This window comes from Lepisma saccharinum, chromosome 7 (assembly GCF_977018435.1).
Source record: "Lepisma saccharinum chromosome 7, izLepSacc3.1, whole genome shotgun sequence".
Lineage (NCBI taxonomy): Eukaryota > Metazoa > Arthropoda > Insecta > Zygentoma > Lepismatidae > Lepisma > Lepisma saccharinum.
Window position 1 is genome coordinate 80,681,885 of NC_139235.1, and position 26,863 is coordinate 80,708,747.

The window sequence follows — 26,863 nt, forward strand, 5'->3', positions numbered from 1 at the left end:
TTATCATCATTTTCTGATGACTGTAGTAGTTTTAAGTTCAATTTTATTTTGCTATTTTGGAGTTGTGAACTACGTTATTGATTATTTATTGTAGTTAAGCAACGTTAGGAATTTCGACCATTCAAAAAAAAAAAAAAAAAATGGCTTTAGCATAGTGCTTGAAAAAAGTTGAAGAAAATTCCATGACTGGTAACGGCATCTGTTTGTTTTATTTGTGACCTCCAACTCTTTCTACCGATTTCCTTTTATGAAATGTTCCTCCCTTGTTAAATCGGGGAGGATAAAGAAAAGATGAAAACAAGAGGATGGATCAGGGCCTATAAAGCTTGTCCCTTGGTTGGCATACTTCCTTTTGTTTGAAACAAGTCCGCTAGCGAAGTGCAAACAAGATCTGGAGATTTTCTTAAAAATAAATATTTCCTTTGTGATATTTTGAGAGTCCTTGATCTGATGCTATTAGCCCTAAAAAAAACAAATAAAAAAAACCAGAATTTTTACACTTCATGTATGCAACCTCACAGCACAAATTCAGAGTGATAAGAGTGAAATGCATGTGATTTTTGTTGGACGTCATGGTGAAACACTTTTTCATAGTTAGACATTAGTCAAACTGTGATATCTGACAAAAATCGCATGCATCAATGCAACCTTAATGTTCGTAACACGACATTTTGTCGAATAAAAAGTCAGGTTGCATAAAAGCCCTTAATAAATTCCATGTTCCTTTAAATTGTCCGACAAAATGCCATACTACGACATCAGACATATGTCGGTGGGTCGCCAGAGTAGCAGAACATCCCTTGCCTCCAGTCGACATCTTCGTCCATTACTGCTCCCATACAGACTACAGAAAATTATAATTCAATGTATTTTACATGCAATACTTAAGATTTTTCAAATTTGTCTACCCCTCTGGAAATTTCTCCCCCCAACCTTTCCACCCTCCTTCCCATCACTTGTTTCTCGCACTGTGATCTTGTCGAATGCATAAAAGGGGCCTAAAAGTTGACTCCAATGCTTGAAATCCTATTCCTGTGCAGCCCTTCACGACCTCTTTAAAAGCAAACACTTAACAGATTAATTGCATTGCATCAATAGGTCAATCATTGTCAATCAAGACAAAATTCCCTTGACATTTCCCAGACTTTTTTGCCCTCCGACTTTTCTCAGTTTGTCATCACTCTGAATAAATACTACGGATATTCTTACTACTTTTGATCCTCATAAGTAGACCCCGGATTTTTATATAATATCAAAGTACAAAATATGTACATAAATATGTAACATTGATAAAATATGTACCTAAATGTGTATTATCAAAAGGACGTGTAACTAAATATGTAATAATAATAATAATAATAATAATAATTGTGTATCCAAACAATTTCAAGAATGCTGCTAGATATTTATCTTACGATATTTGAAAATATTCAACATAATTTTAAGGGCACAAGTTGTTCAAATTAAAATTTGTATCAAATTTATAAACTCAAAAAAGCACAGCAACGTGTACATATTTAAGAAACCAATTTTGTCAACCATTAATTACTTTTCACTTCGCAAATTATTGTAGAATATGTAAATGTAGAGGCAGATTCAAGAATAATTAATGCATACAAGACTTACTTATGTTTTGTTACAGAGTGAACCATTAGAAACTTTTCTGTTTTTCATCTGTCATACACTGCCATCGATTTGATAAAATGTTTTTGTAAGGTGAAAAGGATCTTTCAACGTTGGAAGAAGTCACAGGTGCAAATTTCAGAAGGTAGTTATTTTCAGGAGAAAGCCTGCTGGATGATCAATGTCTACTCCATTCATATTATCGCGAAAGTAGAGTAACTTGAATTCCTCTGCAAGACTGCATGGAACTTGCTCAAAATTTTCACACCTATTTCTCCTCTTACAGCAACGAGTTTCATTTTGCCATCTTGTACAGTATCATCCATTGACACCTGAAGAGGAAGTCCGTCTGTTTCTAATTTCTCTATGCTCTCAGGACTCCAGCCGAAATTAATTTGAACACGCGCAATAGCAGAAGCAACTTTTCGTTCATTGAATGCAAGTTGTGGTTCGCTTACAGACAGAGGAGATTCCACTGGAAATGACTCGATAATGAATTTCACATGGATGTTCACTGTAAAAGTGAACAGCGTGAATTCACGTATCCCATCTTCTTAACACAGGTTCAGGGGGCAATGGTACATCAGGTAAATGGTTTTTTATAATACTGCACATGCTGTGGGACTTTCACAAACACTTCTTTTGTGGATGAAATTACTTTATTCACACTTGGAAAATTGCTCCTTACGTCTTCAGCAAAACACGCCAAGCAGGTGAAGTGAATCAAATTTGGGGGGAAATGCACAGTTGCAGCTTTTAACATGTAGGCCACGGCATCAGAATACAAAAACAAGCACATTTTGTTTCTGCACACCCATCGGCCACACACCACTTTAGGACCGTCATTCACAAAACATGCAACTGTTACATGGTTTGTATGTTCCAGCACTTTAAACACAAGAGGAATGCCTTCGGAGAAGTTTCTGGATCAAGTAAACCAACAATAAGATGAGCTATGTAGCATCCCAACATATCATTCGTTTCATACACAGCAATCCATGTTGGAGTCACTTGTCTGTCTCTGAATATACCCTTGTGTTTCCTGGTAGCATACATCCAGATAGTTCTTGCGTAGTGTGGATTCGTCAGGCACCTGCTGGTTACAATACTTTACTCTTTTAAAAAAGAACTATACTCTGGCACTTGTAGTTTAGACCACGGTATATTTGCAGACCACATATCTATGAAAAACTGACTTCTTGCAGATGAGAAACTTTCATTCATTTGTGTGAATATAATTTGTTTCTTGGAAGAGACTAACTTTCTTTACGTGGAAAGCACTTCATGTGTGTTTTTCCTACCGAGACTTCATGGACTTCTTGTCAAGAAATTAACACATTTCAACTTTTCCATCTGTGGTGAAGGCATTGTCTATTGCCACCCAAGACCTTAACTTTTCAGCAAGCGTAGAAGTGACGGGAGCCATTGCCACAACAAACACACCTATTCAATGCTAACAATAAGTATTTTTTAAAAATATAAAAACAGTTTTACTTACGTTATGTGAGTATGTACCGTTGATAAAAGCAACGTTTCGGCGCTTTTACTGCCCCTTCTTCAGGCTTTTCCTTGGCACGTATCAGTACCCCATGCTGCATCGTATTTACGTCGAACAAGGAATAGGTAAAAGGAATCAATTGGCAAAAAAAAACTGTTAAAAACTTGCCCATGCCTAAATGAAACATTTCCATATCTATTTCATCCTCCATGTAAAACACCTGGAAACGTGTGAAGGTTAAAATTTAAAACTGTTAAAACGCACTCAATCTCCCGTGTTGGTTCCCGTTGTCTTTCCAGCAGATTGCAGGTAACTTCCTTGTGGCGATTCCCCTCCTCCCTCGTTAGGCTTATGTCATATTCAGTTCGAAATCCCGTGTTATCTGAGCTGCGCTGTTTATTTCCGGCGTGACATGAAATCCTATTTTGTTTTTCCTCCTGATATCCCATCTTTATCCAAATTTCATCCAGATTCCCGTCGTCTCGATTCAGTTTCTTATTCCTTTCCTTGCATATATTAGCGGCCTCATATACATTTCTATTTATTTGTTGATTTTTCCCTTCTAATGACCTCCCTTTTCTTAATTTTATGTTGTTTTTCTATGATGTGTTCAGATAAACCTGTTCTAGGTGTTTGATCCCCGATATCCTTATCGTGTTCCTTCCACCTCACTTCCATGTTTCTTCCAGTTTGCCCAAAATATTACAATCACAACTAATTATATATACACACCCTTCTCTCCCTCCTCATTTTTCTTTTCCGTCTTCCCTCTTGTATTCCGTGAAGTGTGAATTGTTTTTCAATATTGCGTGGAGCCCTCATTCTGCATTTCATGCCATATTCCTTTACTGTTTTTTCGATCTTCTCAGAAACCCTTTTAAAATACAGTATCCCCGTAAACCTATATTTCCTTTCCTCTACTCCTTTTTCTTCTCTTCTCCCCTCCTTATTCATCCCCCATTCCTCTTTCTCACAAATTTTTTGAGCTCCTCTTTGTATCCTCCTCATTTCATTCTCCGTGTATCCATTCCTCTTTCACACACCCATTATCCACTTTTATCAATTCCTCCTTACGGTTGCATAGCCTTTTCGCCCTAATATAGAAATTTAAAAATACATGGTTTTTTGTTCTCCTTGCGTGCTCGGATTCTTTACTAATGTATAGGTCCCCTGCCAATGCCTTGTGAAAAAAAGTAAACTGCACAGCTCGGATAACACGGGATTTTGAACTGGACATGACGTAAGCCTAACGAGGGAGGAGGGGAACAATGTAGGAAGGGAATCGCCACGAGGAAGTTCCTGCATTCTTCTGGAAAGTCAACTGGAACCAACACGGGAGATTGAGTGCGTTTTAACAGTTTTAAGTTTTAACCTTCACACGTTTCCGGGTGTTTTACATGGAGGATGAAATAGATATGGAAATGTTTCATTTAGGCATGGGCAAGTTTCTAACAGTTTTTTTTGCCAATTGATTTCTTTTACCCAATTCCTTGTTCAACGTAAATACGACGTGGCATGGAGTACTGAAACGTGCCAAGGAAAAGCCTGAAGAAGGGGCAGTAAAATGCCTGAAATGTAGCTTTTATCAACGGTACATACTCACATAACGTAAGTAACACGGTTTTTAAATTTTTTACAAATAATTGTCGTTTCCAACTTGAGTAATTCGCACAAGTGCAAATATGAATTGAATGCTAACGTCTCCCAATCAACTCAAGTCTAATGCAAGTCAACAGCAATAAACCGGAGACTCTAGTATCAGAGTTTTGATACTTTTTACATTTGAGCTACTCCAGAATTGTTGAACACTTGCAGCTTTCAAATTCGGTGCAGTTGTGAAATTTCCGACTGCACTGAGGTAGAGCTATCTCTTTATAACTTTCAAAACAAATTGGGAAAAAGAGAGTCTACAGAAAGAACAATAGAATGAAAATACATAGCAACTTTGGTACTTTTTGTACAAGGGAACATATTGCATAACTCTGTATGAACAGGAAAGTAGTTTTCTTGGTCTTCAGCCTGTCTCTCGACTTAGCAGTCCATTTTAGGTGACCGTAAGCACTATGCATCCCATTGATTAGAAAATATGACATCACATGAGCAACAAATTTTCATCATTATGTTTCAGGGATCGAAAAAATAGGAATTAAGATCAAGATGGGGGAAAAAAAATACCGAAATATGTTGTTTTATGTAAATTAGCAAATATGTAAAAATATATAACAAAACTTATGCAAAAATCATGTCAGTTAAGTAATTTGTTGATATTTTCCTGTTCAAGGTATGTATCTACAAAGGAATAGAATATGTAATACAATTCTGGGCTCTACTCATAAGGTACAAGACCATAAAGCCTGGAGGTTGCAGTGAAAAACCTACGGCTGGCCAGTGATCAATGAATATATGGAATATGAAATATAACATGTGTACAGATGATAATATAATGTGTGATTTAAGAGCAGGAGTTAAACCAAGGGACTTCACCCTACTTGCTAATAGTTTTCATGTTACCATCAGTTTTGGTATGCTATTCAACAGAAAAAATCTTGATGAATCTTTGCAATGTGGTAAAGTACAGTGCCTTTCATGGTCGAGTCATCCACTGAGCGGCAACCAGCTCACTGGGCAGGTGCGAGCTCGTCTGACCTTGGCACTGGACGCGTCAGTGCTTCAGTATCCAGATTACACATGTTTGTAAAGTATTAAGATCAGTGCTCGAAAAATCTTCTTCAGCTTTCTCACATGATTTAGCAATGTTTTTAAAACAGTGATGCTCAGCTTCTTATAGATTGATTGATTTTTGATTTATTTGCTTGATTTTACTTCGCTTTTTTTGCCACTTTTGGCTAATTTGTGAAGATGGGTATGAGTGAATGAACACTCGCAAACATCCATGCCCAGGCCGGGATTTGAACCCGGGACCCTTGGCATCGTAGCGCTATATGCTAACCACTCCGCCAGTGGCCGGCTCGGCTTCTTATAGTATGCAAGTATAGAAGTTCCGGTTCAGTCTCTTTCTCCTCACACCGATGATGCTACGAAGTCACGCAAAAATTTTGAATTTTTCTACTGTCCGGTGAGTGTTTTCTTTTACCTTCTTTGATTTTTACTTAGGCCTTTTGGTCTTCCTTGCTTTTATCCATTATATATATGTATATATATATAGGATAAAAGGAAGGAGGACCACAAGGGCTAAATAAAAAGTGAAAGAGGAGAGAGGAAACACTCACCGGACAAAGAAAAAATTCAAATTTTCGTGATGGTATGTCACATCTTCAGGGGTAGAGAGACGTTGTAGAACTAAGTGACTAGAGGGGAGAGTAAGCATGACCTGCAGTGTTGCCAGGTCCCGAAGGAAAAAAAAGTGTTGACAGTACCACAAAAAATATATATATATATATATATATATATATATATATATATATATATATATATATATATGGTTCTTTCGCCTGGCTTGTCGAAAACTGTGAGTGGTGGGGGTGGTTGGGAAAAGGTGGTGGTGAGGGTGAGGATAGGGGATGAGGGGCGTTACTGGGCGGTCTTGTTCAGGCCTGGAGGTGTGGTTGCATTCATGGTCGATATGTAGGCCCTCTCCCATCTTCTACGTATTGAGGTGTTGGTGGATTGGGGCAAGGAATGGACGATCGCTACCTGGAAGCAGTCATTAAAAGGAATATTGTGGTGATTGGTGTGAATGGCAACAGCAAAGTCCAGGTTTTGGGTAGAGGAGCGGTGGTTGTTGATGCGGAGGTTCAGGGCTGTGGATGTTTCCCCCAGGTAGAAGCTCCCACAGATGTTGCACGTGAGGATATAAATTAGGTTAGAGCTGTTGCAGGTTCCTTTGGGGTAGAGGGTGAATTTGCCGGTGGCAGTGTGGATCTGGAGGGTGCGGGAAGTGACAAATATGGGGCAGGTTTTGCACCTTGGGCAGTTGCATTTGTGGGCAGGTGCGAGTTGATTGTGGTGGACCAGGATGTTTTGGAGATTGGGAGGGTGTTTGAAGACAACTCTGGGCTTGTCGGGGAAGATATTTCTGGTGTCAGGATCACTGTGCAGGATGGGAAGGAGGGAACGTAGAGTGTGTCTGATTTTGTTGAGGTGGGGGTGACATTGGGTGACAAGTGCAGGGGGATTGGTGGCAGGTTTCTTGGTGGGAGTGTATGAAGCAGCTCGGGATATTTGTTTGGTGACCAGGGTGGAAGGATATCTACGGTTGGTCAAGGCTTGGTGTAAGCGGAGGTTATAGTTCTGTCGGGAGGTGGCTGAGGTGTTGAGGTGTTGACCTCTGAGGGCCAGGGAGAATGGGATGGCTTTCTTGGTGTGGAACGGATGGGAGCTGGAGAAGTGTAGGTATTGCATATGGTTGGTAGGTTTGATGTGGATGGAGGTTTCCAAATGTCCTTCCTTCATGTGCACATCTACATCCAGTAAGGTGATTTGGTTGGTGGAGCGAGTCCAGGTGAAATTGATGGAGCTGAAGTGGTTAAGTTTGTCTAGGAAGGTGGTCAGGGAAGGTTCTCCATGCGTCCAAAGAATTAAGATGTCATCGATGAAACGGAGCCAGAGGAGAGGTTTGAGAGACTGGGGTCTCGATGAACTCTTTTTCAACTTTGCCCATGAATAGGTTCCTATGCCAACCATATATATATATGATAAAACTGTTTTCCACAAGGCTTCAATGTTCTCAATATGATGTGTTGCCAGTGTTACACCATAACACCCACTACACATATAAACAAACAAACAAATAATACACACAAGAAAATTATGATTTTTTCTTTTCAAGAACATAGAAATTCTTACAGACTCAAAATTTAGTACAGTTAAATACATTACTTAAGAAAACTATTACATGTGAGCTGGTAGGATAAATGAAATAAAGAAACAAATATTCACATACTCTTCTCTTTTTACAAACATTTTTGTAGCTGTTTACATTGTATACGATTATCACAGAGAGGTATTAATACCTCAGGGCACTTTTTTTGTAAGTGATCAAGTTAACATTTAATAATAAAAAAAATACCTTTAGCATGAAAGCACGATCAATTATTAGGATCAAAGCAAGTTAATTTTTATGTATTTGTCTGATGAAAAATACCACCATAACCAAATTACCTTCAATAAAAACACATATTTGAAAGTTTGTTAACTAAAAATCCATAATACATGACTCCTTCACAACAAAATTATTACACTAATTAGCATGCATGCATTCTGTTAACGTACATCAAAAGGAAACTAAAATAAACGTTCAAAATGGATTGTCTGTATAGAAGTTTACAAACAGGCACAAATGTTACATTTCCACTGTAGGAACAGGCATATAATTGTGCATATTGTGCAATGATATAATATCTTCATTATTACTTCTTGAGTGAACATTTTTAAATGATAAAGGTAGGTGTGGTGTGCAAGTGAAAGCAAACTATGAACAAGTGTAAGCTACTTATGAAATAGTGTCAAAAAACTTTTGGCAAAAAATCCTGGCTCGACTAGGACTAAAGCATACCATACTATTGTTCTCACTTCCATTTTAATAACTACTGTAAAATCTGAGTGGAGCTGTCTTTAACAGAGCTTTTCAATCATAACACGTATATAAGAAAAAGCTCTTAAAATAAAGAAATTTCATTTTTTTTATGTCAAATAACTGAAATTATGGGAGTATGTTGAGTTGGAATTTCTAGATTAAAATGCGAGAAAATGCAAAATCTGGTAAAATGTTATAACATATTTCTTTCTTGGAACCAAAAAAAAAAGATTGAATGCATAGCACAGCAAAATGCAAACTACAAGAATGTAAAATCAGGTTTTCCCCTGTATTTACTCAGATGCACACTTGCATTAAGAATTCTGGTATAAAAACACTACATTATAAACAATGCACTTGGCATCACAACAAATACTTGGCTTTAAGGCATGAAGTGTTTCAACAATATAATCTTTTTTAATCCTTTCCAGACGGGACTTAGAATATAGAAAAAATCTTAGAATGTTAAGTGTTGTTATGAAACATTTTTTTTCTAAAATCTACACCACTTCCTCTTTCCACAGATATATAATGTGTTACATTTTACATAAATATTCCATTTATGAATTTTATTCTGTAACAATTTTTTGAAAGTAAAATTATTATAACATTGCATAAAAGTTACTGAAAACAAGTTTTGAATAGGTAATATAAAATTAATTCGTGGAAAGTAAAGTAAAAACTTTCTATTATTAACTGCAAAATCTGAAGTGGAATCATTGTAAGAAATTTCCACAATTTGGAAATAAATTACTAAATACTATTCTCGAGAGTATAAACAAAAGTGCAACTTAATTCGATATGATTACAAGTAAAATTCAGCAACGAAGAAAACACGACATCTAGCAGTTGAAATTTGAAAGTGGTGGTTACAACACATGTACACAAGAGACGTAGCCTGTCGTTCATTTACAATGGAATTTTATAGTGAACAATGGACCATGCCTGTCGCTCGTCTTATTGGACAGTAATTGTACTACGGGATATACTCGTCAGTCATCCAGAAAGGGTTAAACAAGTTACCTTTCTTGCTTCAACTCCTGAAAGTTTCTTCTACAGTGCTGTTTTTGGATACTTAATGCTATGCCAAACTTAACTGTTTATGGTAGCAGTTTCAGCGATCATTACCAGTAGTGAAAATATGTCATCTGTTGAATATACAATCTTATTCAGGCTTCTTCATAGTGGCAGTGAACAATAAGGCTGGTCAAGCAAAGTCATGTGCTGTGCACTGAACATTTCCTCAATACTTTTTTTTTTTTTTTTTAAAAAAAAAGCATACCATACAGGATCATCACAAAAATTTTAGCTCAAATTCAGGAGAATGGCAGTGACATTAAGGCTATGGAAGCAAATTACATGCTACACATTCTTGTTTTGTGATTCCCACTCTCTCAAAAACCTGTTTAACAGGGTGTCCAAGAAAGATTTGTCATAAATTTGAAACTTCCATTGTCAGTAATGAGGAAAAGGTCTGATGGCTTATTTTTGCATGAAAAGGTTTGAATAACCAATGTCGCACTGAGTAACTTTTGGGTGTGGGTACTACCATACATAACTAGAATTTCTCACCAACAAATATTGTCTTAGTGTCCAAAATCACAATTTTTCACTATGAGACTATTACAAAACTTTGAGGCCTTATATGTTTCTGTACGTGCTATCCTTAATGTATTAATTGTGTTTGAAGTGTCCTCATGCATTAGAAATCATACGCAATAAAACAGCAAATTTTTATATAAGTATCTATCTATTTTTTTAAAAAAAAATATTTCATGCATTCAGTTCACCTTGGAAAACAAACCTGCATTCATGCAGTGATGGAATAACAATACTCTACCACATATTCAATAATATTCATATCTTATTAGCTGACAGCTTAGGAAATATCTCTTACTTTGAACAATACACTGTGCATAATTATGAATCCCTGAGAAATATTGATAAAATATATATGAATGGCTTATTGCAGAAAGGGACCTGAGTCACATTTTTGAGGTATCGGAGTTAATTTTTTCATCTCCACTGTGTCTAGCAGCATACTGCAGGGGGGTGCATTGAGGGTTGCAAAATTAACTATTCATTATGTTGAATATTTGAGCCAACAACGGCACATTTCTTTCTTACACTATTAATATTATACGATTTTTCATTGTTTTTCTCAGAATTGTGCAAAAGTGACTCAGGTCCCTTTCTGCAATAAGCCATTCATATGTAATAACAATTCTAGTAGTTACTGCACACTATTTTCATGCATATAACCTCAAAAGCTGTTCATGCAGATAATACATACTGCAGAAATGATAATTTGTTTAACTGTTCTGCTTGAAGATCCTGATTTTCACATATACACACAACAAAGGATGATGTACAGTACAGGACATGAGCAGAATTAACAAGGTACAGTCAGAAATACAAGTGGATTGCACACTGGAAAGTACATTAGCATGTTCAGAGTCATTGTTCAGTTTGCGATTGTAGAATTAATGAACAAAATCATATGCTAGCTTGGGAGAACCAATTTTTTTATTAATAAATTCTATGCTCAAAATAGAAAATCAGAGAACATCAATTCCTTATGACTACAACTCACTTTTCCTCAAGACTCTATGCGAAAAAAAATGTTACACGATACCTGAATGTTGCAAGTAAATCCTTTCCACCCTTTTTAACATGAATGCCATTAAAAACGACTGATTACTCACACAAAGTGTATGAGGAGGGATGGGGGTAACAACGATATACTATTTGAGAGATGAGCCATTTTGTTTTTGCCATTTTTCATGTTCTGGCCATGTTACTTTTATTTCATAATTCTCGTTGAAATTATAAGGCACACTTTGTTGTAATTTTAGCAATTTGGAAGAAAAAAAACATCATATTTATCATTTTCTCATTCCTTTCCTTGTACATACTTTTATGTAAAATACATAGTAACTTCAATTATATGCTTTCAAGGGTGCATGTATTTAAAACAATCTTACAATACCGGAACACAATATGGAGGAAAGCATTGAAACCTGCTCCTGTATTGGCGCTATGAAGATTAATGCAGAAATATGTTATATTTCAGCTCTAAAAATTAGGGATACATGTTCAAATTATAATGTGAACATGTAATATCCAAATTCAAATTCAGTGTAATTTCAATCCTGGATCAAAGATTGAAATCTTCAAATATTCACACCTGCTTAAAACTGAAGACCCCCCATAAACAACAAACAAGGAAAACTAGTTTAAATATCTTAAATGTGCAGGTAAGAATTAAGAAGTATGCTATGAGAATCTCTTACAAGTTTCAATTTCACTTATTTTCAAATTGTCTTCACTAAATACAGTAAAACCACAATTTTATGTTCCCGGTGTTACATTCACTCGCATTATACATTCAACCTTGATGTCAACAAAGCAAATTCCTACAAAATTTTCCTCAATTTTACATTTCCTGAATTTAAGTTTGTTGAACTTGTTCCCTGAAAAATATAAAATCGAGGTTCCACTGTATTAATATTAGAGAATTCAGGGATTCTCAGCTGTACTAACATTACTTGTTCCCATTTTTCTCTCAATAAAACCATTAATAAACATCGTAAGATTAAATCAATGAATAGTATAATGCAACATGTAAAGTTTTAAAAAAATGTAAATTAGATCAAGTGAGCTGGTGGGAATAGCTGACTTTTACACACATTGCAGTGTTGACTAGTCAAAGAATAATTAAACCCCTCACTGCAGAGAAATACCTTATCTTTTCAATGAATATTGATGTCATTTTTTTAATTTTGCATATTAAAAAAGAAAGCCATGCATTGTTGCAAACCTCCTAACAAATACAGCTGTAGGCAGGCCTGCCAGCATGTATGTAACAACTGCACCAAATTAAACCAACCAATGAATTTTGTGTTCCCGTGACGTACATCTGTCTACAGAGTAATTTTTTGTATTGTGCATTTCTATCCTAATGTTTGCACACAATTATACACAAAAAAGTAAAAATATATTGTATGGCATTCATGGTTGTGTGTGTATATATATATTATACACAACCATTCAGATGTAACACCCCTTTTGAGGGTTGGAGTCTGCCAGAACAGTTTCTTCATGGAATGACGTGTTCAGAGCATTAAGTCTCATCACCACTGTTTTCTGGATTTTGAGAGCGGAGCCTTCTACTTCTCTTCCGGTAGCTCCCAAATTGTGCTCATGGTGCTGAGTCAACACTAAAATTTTGGTGGCTCCCATCAGAAACTGAACCCAGGACCGCATGCACTGAAGGTGAGAGTGCTTAACCATTGGCTACTTGGAAGCCCTTCATGTCAGATTAGTAATTAAAATTTGCTTTGTGCACAAAATTCAAACAACACAAGAATGCATCATTGCAATGCTATTTCATTAATATGTAATACATTTAACAACTTCTCAGTTTGTGTAAAACATGCTAAAGTGGAGATAAACAGAAAATAATTGGATATTTCCATGCTTTGCAGAGATTGCAAGTGTCGAATGAAAACCTTAAAAGTCCCATAAAAATTGTAGGGCAGACTGTATACAGCTCAAATTTACATGAGGTACCAACTGTTATTTACAAAACGACCTCAAGGCTGCAACACTAATCAAGTGAGCTTCAAAACTCCATTTTTGTTATTTTTCAAGATGGCGCCTCTTATACACACTTGCACCAGTGAAGAAGAGCGGTTTCTCGCCCTCTGTCAGCCTAAGACTTATAGAAATTTATCAGCAAATGATAATTCAATATCTCTGTGCATGTTATGGAGGAGAAAGTTCGACAATGGCCTCGGTTTGCAGGGAGATTGGTGGAAAGGACTTTGCAGTGGCTCTTAAGTGATCACGTGGAATCAAAAAAGACTTCTTAAGGTATACAGGCACTAACTCAAAGTTGAAAATATATGTAGATTAGATAGGTCAGTGCTAAAATGCAGCAAACTTGTGCAAACTCACATACAGAAATCTACTAGAAAAGAAACAAAGCAAATTAAGGTTTATATTTGACCCTCCCTTGTATTACATTACTGCACTTGCCCCCAAGAGCTTCCATGAAAGTGAACTGTTGAAACACAACACACATATACTTCTAGTCATAATATTAATATATAACAGTGCAAGCATGTACACATGTAGTACCCAAGCACTCTCAAAATCATGATCGATGAACCAAGATAAAGCATACATATCTAATCCTAAAATTTCACTGGGATTGTATTAAAGACTTACCATTAAAACACTTTTCACAAAATCATAATTACACAAAATAAAATAAAAATGCCACATTTACAAATTTAATTATTTACAGAATTGTTTACATGTTATGTAACGAAGTATACTATTATCAAAATAAACGCACATTGCTCTCTTGTAAAATTCATATCTGAGAAATGCATCAAGTTGTAAGTAGGCTTCGGAAGCTGATGATCTTTTTTAAATGGTTTTACACAATTACTTTGGATATTCAAAATGTAAGTGTGAACTTTTCACAAATGTCAAAAGTCACAGTACATCTGCAAATACTTTAATAATACGAAACACTAATATGCTTTCGTGGTTTACACTAGGGATGGCCATAAAATCCAAATGGTAGATATCCACATTTGAAATTATCCGAGATTAATTTCAATGGATAACCTAGATAATTTGGATATCTGAAACCTGGATAGAAAATTATACAACTTGGCCACACACAGTTTCAACTGCTGCACTTTTCATTTAGATTTGATTTGCATTGGAGAACTTTGTGAGAAACAAATGCAAAAGAAAAATGGAATAAATGATCCTGAAGTAAATTACAGTTACAAAACCTCAATCAAGTTTTTAAAAATTGCAACAAACCCTGAATAAAGATTGCAGGAAAATGACCAATAAGCTATAAAAGGTATAATATTGCACAAAAAAATTTAACAAAAAATGTTTCTAGTTCTAATCTTGTCTTGAACATCATCTTTAAGGTCCTGAAGACCTTTCATCAGTTTCCGAGCCCTAATGATAATGGTGACTAGGAAATGTAGGGTGCCTAACATAGGATGTAGTGATTACATACATTATTTCTCATTTTCCACAAAATAGCACAGAAAAGAAGAAAGGCTTTAGAAGCAGAATTTAAAAAAAAATTGTAACACACATTTCCTCTTTTAAAAATGTACATTTGCTAAGAGGCTAGCAAATCACCATTAGCGACTGTCTTTGAGCAAATGCAAGCAAACAGCTTGTTTCTTACGAAATCGACAGTCACTGTTTTCATCAGACAAATACATAATCCCTCTGGTTAAGAAAAGTTTAACAAAACATGCAAAGAAATGCACTTAAAAACCTGATTGCTAAAGTTGTGCAAAGCATCCAGTTTCTATATTAATAATTTAGTCTAACTGGAAAAACAAGGCTAAGGCATTTAGCATATTCATAGGAGTACCAACACTACCGCTATGGCCTTCGTATAATTGTTATTAATTAAAAAAAATATCCTTTGGAATGTCTCACATGTTTCAATGACTAGTAGTTGGAATGATTCCGGGTAGTCTGTTTATTTCAACACCAGTACGTAATCAAGAGTCCATATGGCTTAAGGCATCTCTTAAGGAATTCCTGGGTGTTAGAAACATCCGTCGGATGCTGTATGTATATGTGTGCACACATACATGTGGACACATACATGTACTTAACTGCTCAAAAAAAAAGTTATTTTCAGAAATTCATTTATCACATGTAACAGCCTAAAGTCCATCCAAACAAAAAAAGGATGTCTTCTTGCATTCTCACACATACAAATATTCTGCTGCATATATGTACACACACATTCACTCCCAAGTCACATGCACGACTGTAAAATGTTCATTATAGATACCTTATGTACATTATCTCTAAATAGCTTGATTTCTACAAAATACTTGTACTACAACTTCGTAGCTGATTTTTTTCTTTTTTGTCTTTTTTTTTATACAGAATCCTTCCACTAATTCGTTCAAAATAAGAACAGGGAACACACACTTAAAAATGTAGTTTTGTCTTGAGCTGTATCAGAATATATTACAAAATATAATGTAACAAATCACTTTCTGTGCATATTATGCAAGACGATCCTCCTCATACGCTGGATTCCGTAATGATTGGAGGACTTGGAGGAGAAATTACTTCACTGCTCGGCTTTTGGCTCTCTTCGCTGTTAGTTTCTTCCTGGTTTATTTCGCGAGGCATAGAGTTTGACTTCCTCACAGATTCTGAAACCCTTACGGCTTCTGTAAATGCCTGAAATGAGGGACATGCATCATTTTCCGTCCAGCTGAAGTACACATCGCTACATAATTAGAGAAACTTCCTTGTGGTGAATAGGAAAAGCCATCTAGTAGTTACAGAAGAATGGGATACTTGGTTCATAATATGTAGGACCATACATTTATGGTGAATAAAAGACCGAGAGTTCTGTACAAAAACTGGTGAATATAACCCTACAAAACTACACTTATTGCACAAAATACACTTCTCCCTTCCAATAGGACGTTTATGTACTTGTCAGAGTATTAAGTTTATTCTTGCGTAAAGGAGTAATTTTTTGCTTGTAATTTTCTGAAATTTGCACAACTCGCAGGATAATTTAGACTTCAGGTAGGAAGTGTTCTCTTGGTAATTTAAGAGTCTAAGTCACATTTTGCAGTTCATTTCACATCATTTCATGACAAAACATGGTACGAAATTGAACCTCACACCTTTCAGGAACATGAAAAATGATTGAACCTCACACCTCTCAGAAACATGAAAAATGAACATTACAGTGTTATGTCACATTTCGGGATTCCATAAAACACCAAATATGCAAGCCTCTAATAATACAGAAAAGGAAAAAAAAAAATTTAAATGTAAGTATTGGTTAGACGCATATATGATCTAACCCTCTACCTGTAACCAAGCTTTATTGAGCATTTGCTGCAAGAAGGGGCCAAAACGAAGCAAACTCCCTTTTAACGAAATGGAATAAACAGCACAATTACGACTCGATACAAAATAACTAAGTCAATTGACTGATGCTTAAGAGAAAGGTTCATTAAAGAATATCAATGAACACCTGGATCTTCTGCTTATAAGTGTGTCAAGCAGAGGACAATGCGAGTTAGAAGTGGCATTTTATGGTAGGGATGTGCCGAAGCCGATTACAGATGTATGAAAATCGGCCGAAATTGACACATCGGCATCGGTATCGGAATCGGCAAAAATCCGATATTTAAACCGGAACACATTATACTACAGTTTTTACCTTCTAATAAGTTTTATATTCTAGTTTTGTAAGATTTCTTGAAAATTTGGTTATGATTCGTCATTATTGTAGAGTTTTTGTAATAAAATTATTGCAAACTCATTCAGAGGATCAACCTAACTATAAATCGGAAATAAAACAGTACATTGCTGAACCAGGATCTGCTGTTGTATTGGAAATTCAAAAATGAATATTCAAACCTGAAGCAAGTGCTGAGAAAATACTTGGGCATACCTGCTGCATCAGTATTCAGTGATTGAGTGTTCAGTGTTGCTGAACAGATTTGCGATAAGAGAAGAAGTAGGTTACTTCCTGAAGTGCTTCCAAATCTCGTCTTTCTGAAGTTGAATCTGGCAGAATAGGAATTCATTTTGCTTGTGTACTAATGTTTAATCTCTTGAGAATACATGTTCTTCTTAAAGGGTCACATAACATTTTGTAGATGCAAATGTACATTTGCATCTCTTGAGTATATATATGTATATACATATGATATGCAATAGAAATGTACATAGCAAATTTATTTTTGTCATGCTGAAAATAACATCCCATTTCTGTTTAATAATCGGTTAAATATCGGCATCGGCTCCAAAAATTATCGGTAAGTACATCGGCATCGGTAAATTTTCAGCTTCGTCACATCCCTATTTTATGGTAAGAGCCTTCGTTGGTATACTTGTACAAAAATGGTTGTTTCACAGAAACAAGTCTGTGAAAAGTAATAAAAAAGCCATTTAACTGCAAAGAAGCGAAAGATATCAAGCAAATGAGAAAGTGTAATTTTGATAGAACTAGTACTTATGTAGTTATAAGAAGCTTTGGTTTAACTTTATAGAGCTGCAAAAAATACATTCCCTGTACAATTTTTTTCAAGAGAGAGGAAAGACGACAGGGAGACACACGAGTGTTAATAGTCGAGCTTCATCAGTGTTAGTGATGCATTATTAAAAGCTAGCTCGGTGGTGTGTTTAAACAAGAAAAGAATCTGAATATTTTCAGGTATTTATAAAAAGAGTTCAGTGCTAAAAGAGATCTTACATTAGAAAGTGATTCCCAATTATAGTTTGTAACAACCATTGTTCCCTTCTCAATAATGGAAACAAACATCTGATTCAACTTGTTTATAAGGTAGCCTTTGTAAATAACAAGGAATAGGGATTGGGCATGTAATTCAAGGAATACTCAAATTTAATTTTAAAAGTTTACCTCAATACTGAATCCAGAAAATATTACCCAAATTATTAACCCCATTCACTGCGATTTGTAAGCACATGCTTCAATCCTCCCATCCACACTCTTATTCAGTAACAGGGACGGCGCCAGAAATTTTCGACTGGGTGGGCAGAAGCTGTATATTGGTAGATTAGGGTGGGCAGGTATAAATGCAAGGCCATATATAAATACATGTTTCTGATTATATTATTTTCATCATATGAGTTTGACTGAAACTTGGGGGTTAATGATCACTTTTCTTTGCTTACAAGGTTATTGCAACTGACAAATGTATTTTCAACTGACAAATGTATCTGAATGTATGTTTGCAGTAACGGCGATCGGGTGCCAAAACCTGGGGGCAAGGACAGTTTACTTTTTTGGTATAACAGTCTTAGCATTAAGAGGCCATAGTGCGGTTGCAGCAAGTTGCAAAATGTAGCGGGGGGAACTCCCCCCCTCGCTCCTCCTAATCGCCGCTACTAAGTATTTGGATTAAAATTAATGTCTTATTGGGAATGTAAGCACACACACACACACGGAAGAACCAATTTTTTGTTCATTCTTATCCCTAGGCTTATGAAAGGCTATGTTGATCAAATATCGCTCAAAAGTAATAATCAAGTAACATTGAAAAATCTGTTAAGAATTGAATACATTTGCTAAGTTGCTATTCGTTTTCTGAAGTAAGTCTTTGTTACTCATGCGGGAGAAGTAACACACGTATGGTTAGATGAACACATGCACTCAGGGGGATCATTGACGCACCTGCATCATAGGAAATTTGGGGGGGACAAGATTTTATATCAATTCTATAAATCTTCAAACAAAGCAAAAAAAGGGGGGGGGGTCGTTTCGTTTGATTGACTTGTTGTTGATTTCTAGTTGTGGTTATTATGTACAGTTTCTCTACCTACCTGTGGTTGATCGCGGCGTTGGGGTTGAAATGAAACACCAGCTCTTATGCCTTTAGAATCAGTTTGGATGGGAGGGGAGGCATGCTGTTCGCATTAATACAAGGTTAGTCAAGCAGTCAAACTGTTAAGAATAAGGTTCAGTACACTAACAATGGCAGTGAGCCTGAGCAGTTTTGTACGCTTTATGTTAGCAAACATGAAAGCCTAAAGTACCTAAGGTACACATATATTGCTTAAATATGTCTGTATTATATTGTTCCGCAACATATGTATATATTTTAGAGAAGAAGTAAAAAATAAATAAGCATACTTGCATATTTGTGCGAAATAAACCAAGCGACAGCATGAAACAGCTGGAAATACGCAATAGATTCAGTAATCTTAGCGCATCGAAATGAGGCCCCAGTACTACCACTCACGCTGAACCCTCCTGCCAAATTTCCCATTGAAGGCAATGGTATTAGAAATCTCAGCTCATCACAGAAGTGGTGCGAATCCCTCTTGTCTTTGCCGGTACCGAGGACAGCCGAACGCTTCCGAACAGGCAGACCCTACGAGAAGGTCAACAACCTCTACTTTCCCCCACTCTTGAAGGTCTGGGTCATAAAAGGCCCTTTTTTCAGCCCTCATCCCCATGCTTACAGCCACGGCAAGGTTTCTCTGGAGTCATCAAGATTTTTCCGAGTGTACAGTGGCGTGCTCAAGGAGGGGTTGGTGAGGGTCATAATCCCTGCTTAGGCTCAATAATCTTACAAAAAAAAGAACATCCAAGGCAGAAAATGATGGCAAAATGAGGAATGACTACTAAAAAGTACACGTAACCCCTCCCCTTTCGAAAATCCTGGACACACCACTGCGAATGTCTGCTATTTCCACTTGTTAAGAGGGAAAAGCACACATTGAACGATATGAAATCTGCTTTTCATTATCAAAACAACAATTGACGGCAGACCATTAAAGTTCTTGCCTTTACACGTGACAATTGAGGTGTTTTCATTTCAGTTTCGATCATATTTAATAATTCTCATCGTATGGGATAGAATTATGTCTCTTTTATAGTCGTAAGGTCTGTACATTGAATTGGCAATTATCTTGGCGTATATCGCACAGATATATTGAACTTCTTCCCCCCACCCCTCCGTTGAAAGATCGACCCTGACGTTTGGCAAATCTTGCGATGACTAGCTACGTAAAAATGCCACGCTTCGCCACTGGTAACAAATAGTTTACATTTGTAGAATGTGATTTTGGACACAAGGAATTCATCGAAATTGATCACTTTACCCGGTAATTCATCTCTTTTTCACAGACGACTTGGGTTGTATGGCGTGACCTTTTCGAACACACTCAAATGTCAACCTCTATCCTACCCAGTATACCCTGGAAACTTTAATCTTGCAGGCGAACGAGTCTCTGGCGCCTGAAACCACAGTAAAACTAATAATTTGTGGGGTGTTGTATTTTCAGTGTCTGCGTGTATTTGTTTTCGACCTTCGTCACTTTCATCTAATCACCATTGAACCTCATCGCCGCCATTAGCCAAAATTAGCAGAAAAGTGACTTCACATACAACAAATCAGGCGAATCAGCAACAATTTACTCTTACAAAAGTGGAGTTGCATTAGTTCATACCCCTTCCAAAGTTTAGGTGGTAGTTTCAATTTCACAGTGTTATATTGTTGGATCAAGGCAGCTATCTCCGTGAACAATAACGTTGTTTTCCGAAAGTCTTAAATGCTTCCCTCTGGCAATACACCCTCTTAAATGAACGCATCTTCTGTGGTGATAAGATGACACCTTTCCCTTGAGTTCTTTCTGTATATATTTTTTCTTCACTGGCATAATGTTTTCGAATTATAATGCTCTTTTAATCAAGGGTCAACGGAAGAAAATAAAATACTTTATACAGTAAGTCCTTTATATCTCACAGGCAGATTGTTTCCCTTAGGAAACCTAGAGTTATCATACAAAAGATCCCAAAGTTCCAATCTTCTGACAATTAAAACTCACAAAACTGAATTTTTAGTAACTCTTTTACTGTATCAGTGGTTAGGGACTGGAATGCACTTTCACATGAAATGAGAAAATCAATTTGCATAGGTATCTTCAAAAGAAGATTAAGAGAAAGTCTTATGGAGTGATTTTTTTTTGTTTTGTCAAATTAATACATGTTTAATAAATATTTGTAGTGGCCTGTTATGTATATAAACCTATGTATGGGTGTGTGTGTGTGTGTGTGTACATGTACATATATGTTTTATGTATTTCTTTGAATTACATATTTTTACCGCTGTTGGCTTGACATGAAAGGTATATTAATGATCGTTATTTGCAATGTTTATATATGAATCAATTTATGAATATGTTTTATATTAAGAACTTTTGTATGTGGTTGAGTGTAAGAAAAGGCATGAGCCTTAATCTCCGCCACAAATAAATAAGAGACAAATAAATAAATAAATAAATAAATAAATAAAGAAGTTCTGGATTGTACTGCCCCCTCCCCTGGTGGATCGGACTCCACTTTAAACTTTAAACAGTCCCGATTAGCCTATCCGAACATAAAAGTGGATTTAAAAACAAAGAAACAAAATGTTCTATTGGATACTTCGTGATATTACCTTTTTTCTTTACTTCATCTGCATTTACAGATTCTGTTGACCTTTTCGGCTGAACCTCTGATGCTTCTAGTTTAAACCATTATCATCGTGATTGGTTAATTCTGTGACGCCCTCAAAACAAAGCTTTCCTACAAACTTCTTCTTCTTTTAATTCTACGTAAGCTAATCACAAGAAAAATCGCATGATTACGTAACTGATAGGTTAAATTTATGTGAGGAACGAAGATTTCTGAATAGAAGTAGCCACCCATTATTAATTCAATAATTCTGCAGATTTTCCCAAACCCAAATAACTGTTACATCAAAATTTATACACTTCGGTTCAAAGTTGTTATTTTGTAAACCATATAGATATTTGAAGATGACATGTAAGTAAAAATTGTAATGAAATAAAAAAAATACACTTCTGGAATTTCAATGTAGACCTAATTAAAAATTCGAAATAATTTATTGTGTTGCTGGAGGAAGCAAGGGTAAGATGGGGTTTTATTTGTTTATTTAGAGATTATTTTAATCATATGCAGGCCGGAATTTATATAGGCTATGTGAAGGCCCGGAGCTTACAACACCAAGACCCCAGCCCAATCCCCTCCACAGTTTCAGTTATAACTTTTCGCCAAGCTACATGAGGTGGTTAGTTATACGTATTTCTACATTTCTTCATCACATCCGAAGTACCTCATTTTTTTCTTTATGTGGTACTTTTCCAAGCATTTTTTTTCCCAGTGAAGGCCCAGAGATGCAGCCCTCAAAGTCACCCTAAATCTTGACCTCATCATGATCATACCCTGCATAATTTTGCACCTCCTAAGCCTAGTAGCTGCTTCTAATCATAGAAGTATTCAAATGATCACAGCTTTTTTGTTTCAAAATCTCTAGTAATTCCTTTTGCTTTCTAATGATAAAGTTAAAGAGAGCTTTTTATGGGATGATGATATGTGAACATTTCTAGTATAGATAACGTTCATGAGTAAAATATACGTGTAATGAATACCAGAATATACTTATTTATTGAAACATTCACATATCCCAAGTATATGTAAATACTTAGTGAATTTGATTGGGTGGGCACAGGAACACCCACCCGTGCCCACCCCTCTCGCCGTCCCTGTTCAGTAAGTCAGCATAGATTGTTGTCAACATAAAATGCATCAAAATATAAGAAGTAATTTATAAAGCGTACAGTCTAGCTAGAAGGGAAAGAGTTGAATGTTTCATTGGAGTTTCAGCCAAATAGATAAAGGAATGCATTTTGATCAACACAGGATATAGAAACTACTGACCCATTCCTTGGAGGCAGCCAGGGGTGCATCCTCATCAGAGTAGCGATCCAGCTCAACAGTGTCCGTTGCTATGGACTTCTTGGTTGTCGGTTGCAAAGTGGCATATTCTCGTGTGCCTCTTGAAAAATTCTTGGTTCCAGTTTCCTCTACCGAGCCTGAAAAGAACATGAATATAAGAAATAGGGATGGGCCGATATGAAATTTTGGCCGAACCCATAAAGTACCGATGAAAAATTTACCGATACCGATAACCGATATTCTACCGATCCAATATAAAATTAGATACGGTACTTGAAGAACATGAAATGTTCCTTGATCTCCTTAACAAATGTGTGTTTGGAGGTGACTGCATTGCAAAAGAAGTTGAACATTTAGACAATTAATTTTTTAGAAAGTAGGGCAACGAGATTGTCCATAAAAATTACAAGAAAATGGCAGAATTTTACACTAAATTATAAGATATTTATCGCTATATCGGATCGGTAAAATAATAAACCTATACACCGATATGCCTATATCGGCCTATACCGATAGAGTACCAATTATTCGGTCCCATCCCTACTAAGAAATATATAATGAATACCTTCAGGGTGACTTAAAAATTATGGGCAAACTTGAAAAGTGAGCTCCTCACATCAAAATACAGGGTAAATGAAAACAAATGAAACCACTTTACAGTCTTTATGATGTAACTATTTATGATAGAAAATCAAACAAGGCATCAATATAAAGAAAACTCTAGAAGCTTGGCACGTTTAAGCTACCTTAATGCCACTCCACCAGGATTGCTAGAGTGGCAAAATGCCAAGTGGATTTTGCATATTGCGTGTTGGAGTTAGCAAAGTCTGATTCGATCACAATGGTGCAAAGACATTTCCGCATGTGTTTTGGTAGCAATCCATCATCTTGGAAGAACATCTATCATTTGTACAAACAAACTGCGGTCTGTGTGTAAAAGAAACACCACTAGGCAGTCACGTGTACCCAATGCTGTCTCATGTATGATAAGAGCTTGATTATCATTTGGACGTTTGCTGCGTGACATGTGGTTCCCATATTGAATCTTTGTAATGTGAGTCATGAGAGTAAAACTTTCAGTTTTTTTTATAATGAAGCCTTGTTTGATTCTCTATCATAAATAGTTAAACAAATTAATATAAAAAATACCAAATTGAAAGCTACATTAAATAATAACTGTAAAGTTATGAAAAATTTGAAGTCCACTTGAAGCCGTGATAGGCTAATTGAAACTTCACCTAGAGTTTGAATATTTTTTATTTTACATAGCTTTTCTGTGACTTTCGCTAATCATGGCAATCAGGATGAGTGATGAGTACATGAAATTGATAATTGACATTCATGAGAATTGGTGGCAAGACAGAAAGTCAACCACTTAACATGCTCGGTCATTGAGTCAGCTTGACCTACAGTTGAAAGTGTGAGGCAAAACACTATGCGATACGTTTCCACTGGAAATTGAACACAGACCCATTTCAGTACAAGGTGACAGCATTAGCCACTACACTATAGCAGGGTGGCCACTCTAGGACCATTATAAAATTCAAGTATAATTCCCGGTTTTCAAGGCAAACTTTCCAAAATTCAAGGCTACAAGATGTTCTCACTGTTCCAACCTTGTGTATTACTGCCTCTTACCACCCCCTGCACCACATAAATACAGTATATTAATAATATAAAGAGTCTTTGTGATTCCAATGTATCTAAAAATTCTGATTCAATTCCATTAAACGGAATATATATATATATTTAAAGAATTGAATTTAAGGTGTCGAGTTTATATTTGCCATTTCACATACTGAGACTTGAAATACATCTACAAAAAAAGTCACAAATATTATGGAATATACTAATCTACGAAAAATTGTTAGTTATACAAGAATTTCAAACTCAAATTTACCTATTAAAATTCAAGATATCTTAATAAACTTCAGTCTGTCAGATATTTTGTTTTGCAAAGGGCACTAACAAAGTAAACAGATTGAGAGAATTAACTTTCTTTTCCTTCCTTCATAAAAATAGAATCTAAGCTGTGAAATACTTGCCTCAGGGCATTTATAAATAGGATATGTATAAACTCAATTGGATTTGTATTAATAAAAGTTGCAATTTTTCACGTCTATGGAGAAAAATTCAAGCAGAATTCACGCATAATTCCCGGAGCTAAAAATTCACGTGTAATTCCCGGAATTCCCAGTGAGTAGTCACCCTGTATAAGAAAGACCATCAAGTTTACACTAACATAGGCAATAAAAGGATGATTGAAAGAAACAAACAAGGAAATGTGATAAAGCATCTGTGGCCTTTGTTAAAAGTACTACCCAATGATCAAGGAAAACCACAGAAAAACCTCAGAATATTCATGGCATCCTGAATACAACTCATAAATCTCACTCATATTGTGAAAGATAGTTATGGTTGGTTGGTTGATTTCATGTTTTAAGTCCACTTTATGCACAGTAAGGACTGAACCTACAGTTTAGAATGGGATCCAAACCACTATGTGCCTCCACTGGGCATCGAACCTGGGACCCCTTGATTACAAGGCGAGGATGGTACCACTACACCATCAAGGAGGCCCCGGAAGCTAGTTATGTTCTAGTGACCTTCTTATCATGTTGTAAGGAGGCCTTCCCGATGGTGCAGTGGTAGTGTCTTCACCTTGTAATCAAGGGGTCCCAGGTTCGATACCCGGTGGAGGCACATAGTGGTTCGGATCCCACTTTAAACTGTAGGTCCAGTCCCGATTAGCCTTTCTGTGCATAAAGTGGACTTAAAACAACAATCAATCATGTTGTAAGGACTTCACAGTTACAAGCTTGCTTACGAACATGCTGAAAACAACTATGGATCATGCTAAGAAATATCTTGGAATCATGTCAGACCCAATGGAAATTGTGTAAAGCAAATAGGTTGCAAATTTATGTACAGCAGAAGCAGAATTTCATGATTTGACATTTTCCTGCTTTATACATTTATATAGTTTCCACTGGGGCTGCGCCGATACCGATACTCTAACCGATTCCCATGAATACTGATGGTTGAAGATTGTAACAATTACAAGTTGTTGAAAATATTAATTAATATTAGTGGGTGAGCATTCCACTCCAATTAAAAGCATCAATTTACCAGCGTTGCTTTAAAATATTCACTCACATAATACTGGTGCAAAATCAAAGGAAACTTCCAGGAAAGTGTCATGCGGGATGTTTTTTGTCGACCCAACGCATAATGATTAGGGCTGAGCCGATGCCGATGTATCGGTATGTCAATACCAGTGGTATCGGTATCGGAAAGTATTGGTTGAAATTCATCTACCAATACTTTTAAGGCATATTGGTCTTTCGCGGGGTCCGCAAAAATACCATGCAAAACACTTTCGCGGATTCTAATTATCCTGAAAATTATGCAAAAGTCGAACTTTATTTTTATTTTGCACCAGTTTTGGACAAAAAAAACTGTATTTTGTGATTACATAACTTCCATTTTAATATTCTAAACCAAATTTCTTGGTAAGTTGATGAATAAATAATTGGAGAAGAATATTTACACACCAATATCGATCAATATTTTGAACAAATTTTAATTATTGCAATTTTCAAGTATCGGCGGTAATCAGTATGAGTATCAGTATCGGCTCACCCCAAATAATGAAGCAAATAGCAGAAAAGTATTGACAATTATTGATAAATAAAATGCAACTGATACATCAGTATTGGCTAATTCCTAGTTACCACTTATTTTATCAAAATAAATTCCTGATTTTTCCAAACCCTGTAGTGTCTTAACTTATTAAATAGATTGCGATTATATCTTAAAGATTGTAAATATTATATTTACATTCTCTCCTTGCATGTACTATGAGGATCGTTTAAAAAGAAGTGATTGCTCAACAATA

The 26,863-nt window shown here is 36.1% G+C and overlaps 1 protein-coding gene across 2 annotated transcripts in view; it reads right to left on the reverse strand.

The window, feature by feature from the left end:
- Positions 1–13,365: 13,365 nt before the first annotated feature.
- The window catches only part of Usp15-31 (Ubiquitin specific protease 15/31), a 218,192-nt gene continuing 204,694 nt past the window's right edge, over positions 13,366–26,863 (reverse strand). For both annotated transcript variants that reach the window (XM_083125500.1, XM_083125499.1), the window contains exons 11-12: positions 22,948–23,102; positions 13,366–15,911 (exon numbers count right to left, since the gene is read on the reverse strand). In XM_083125500.1, the coding sequence (XP_082981626.1) occupies positions 15,750–15,911; positions 22,948–23,102 (317 nt within the window). In that variant the 3' untranslated portion in view covers positions 13,366–15,749. The remainder of the gene's footprint in view (positions 15,912–22,947; positions 23,103–26,863) is intronic.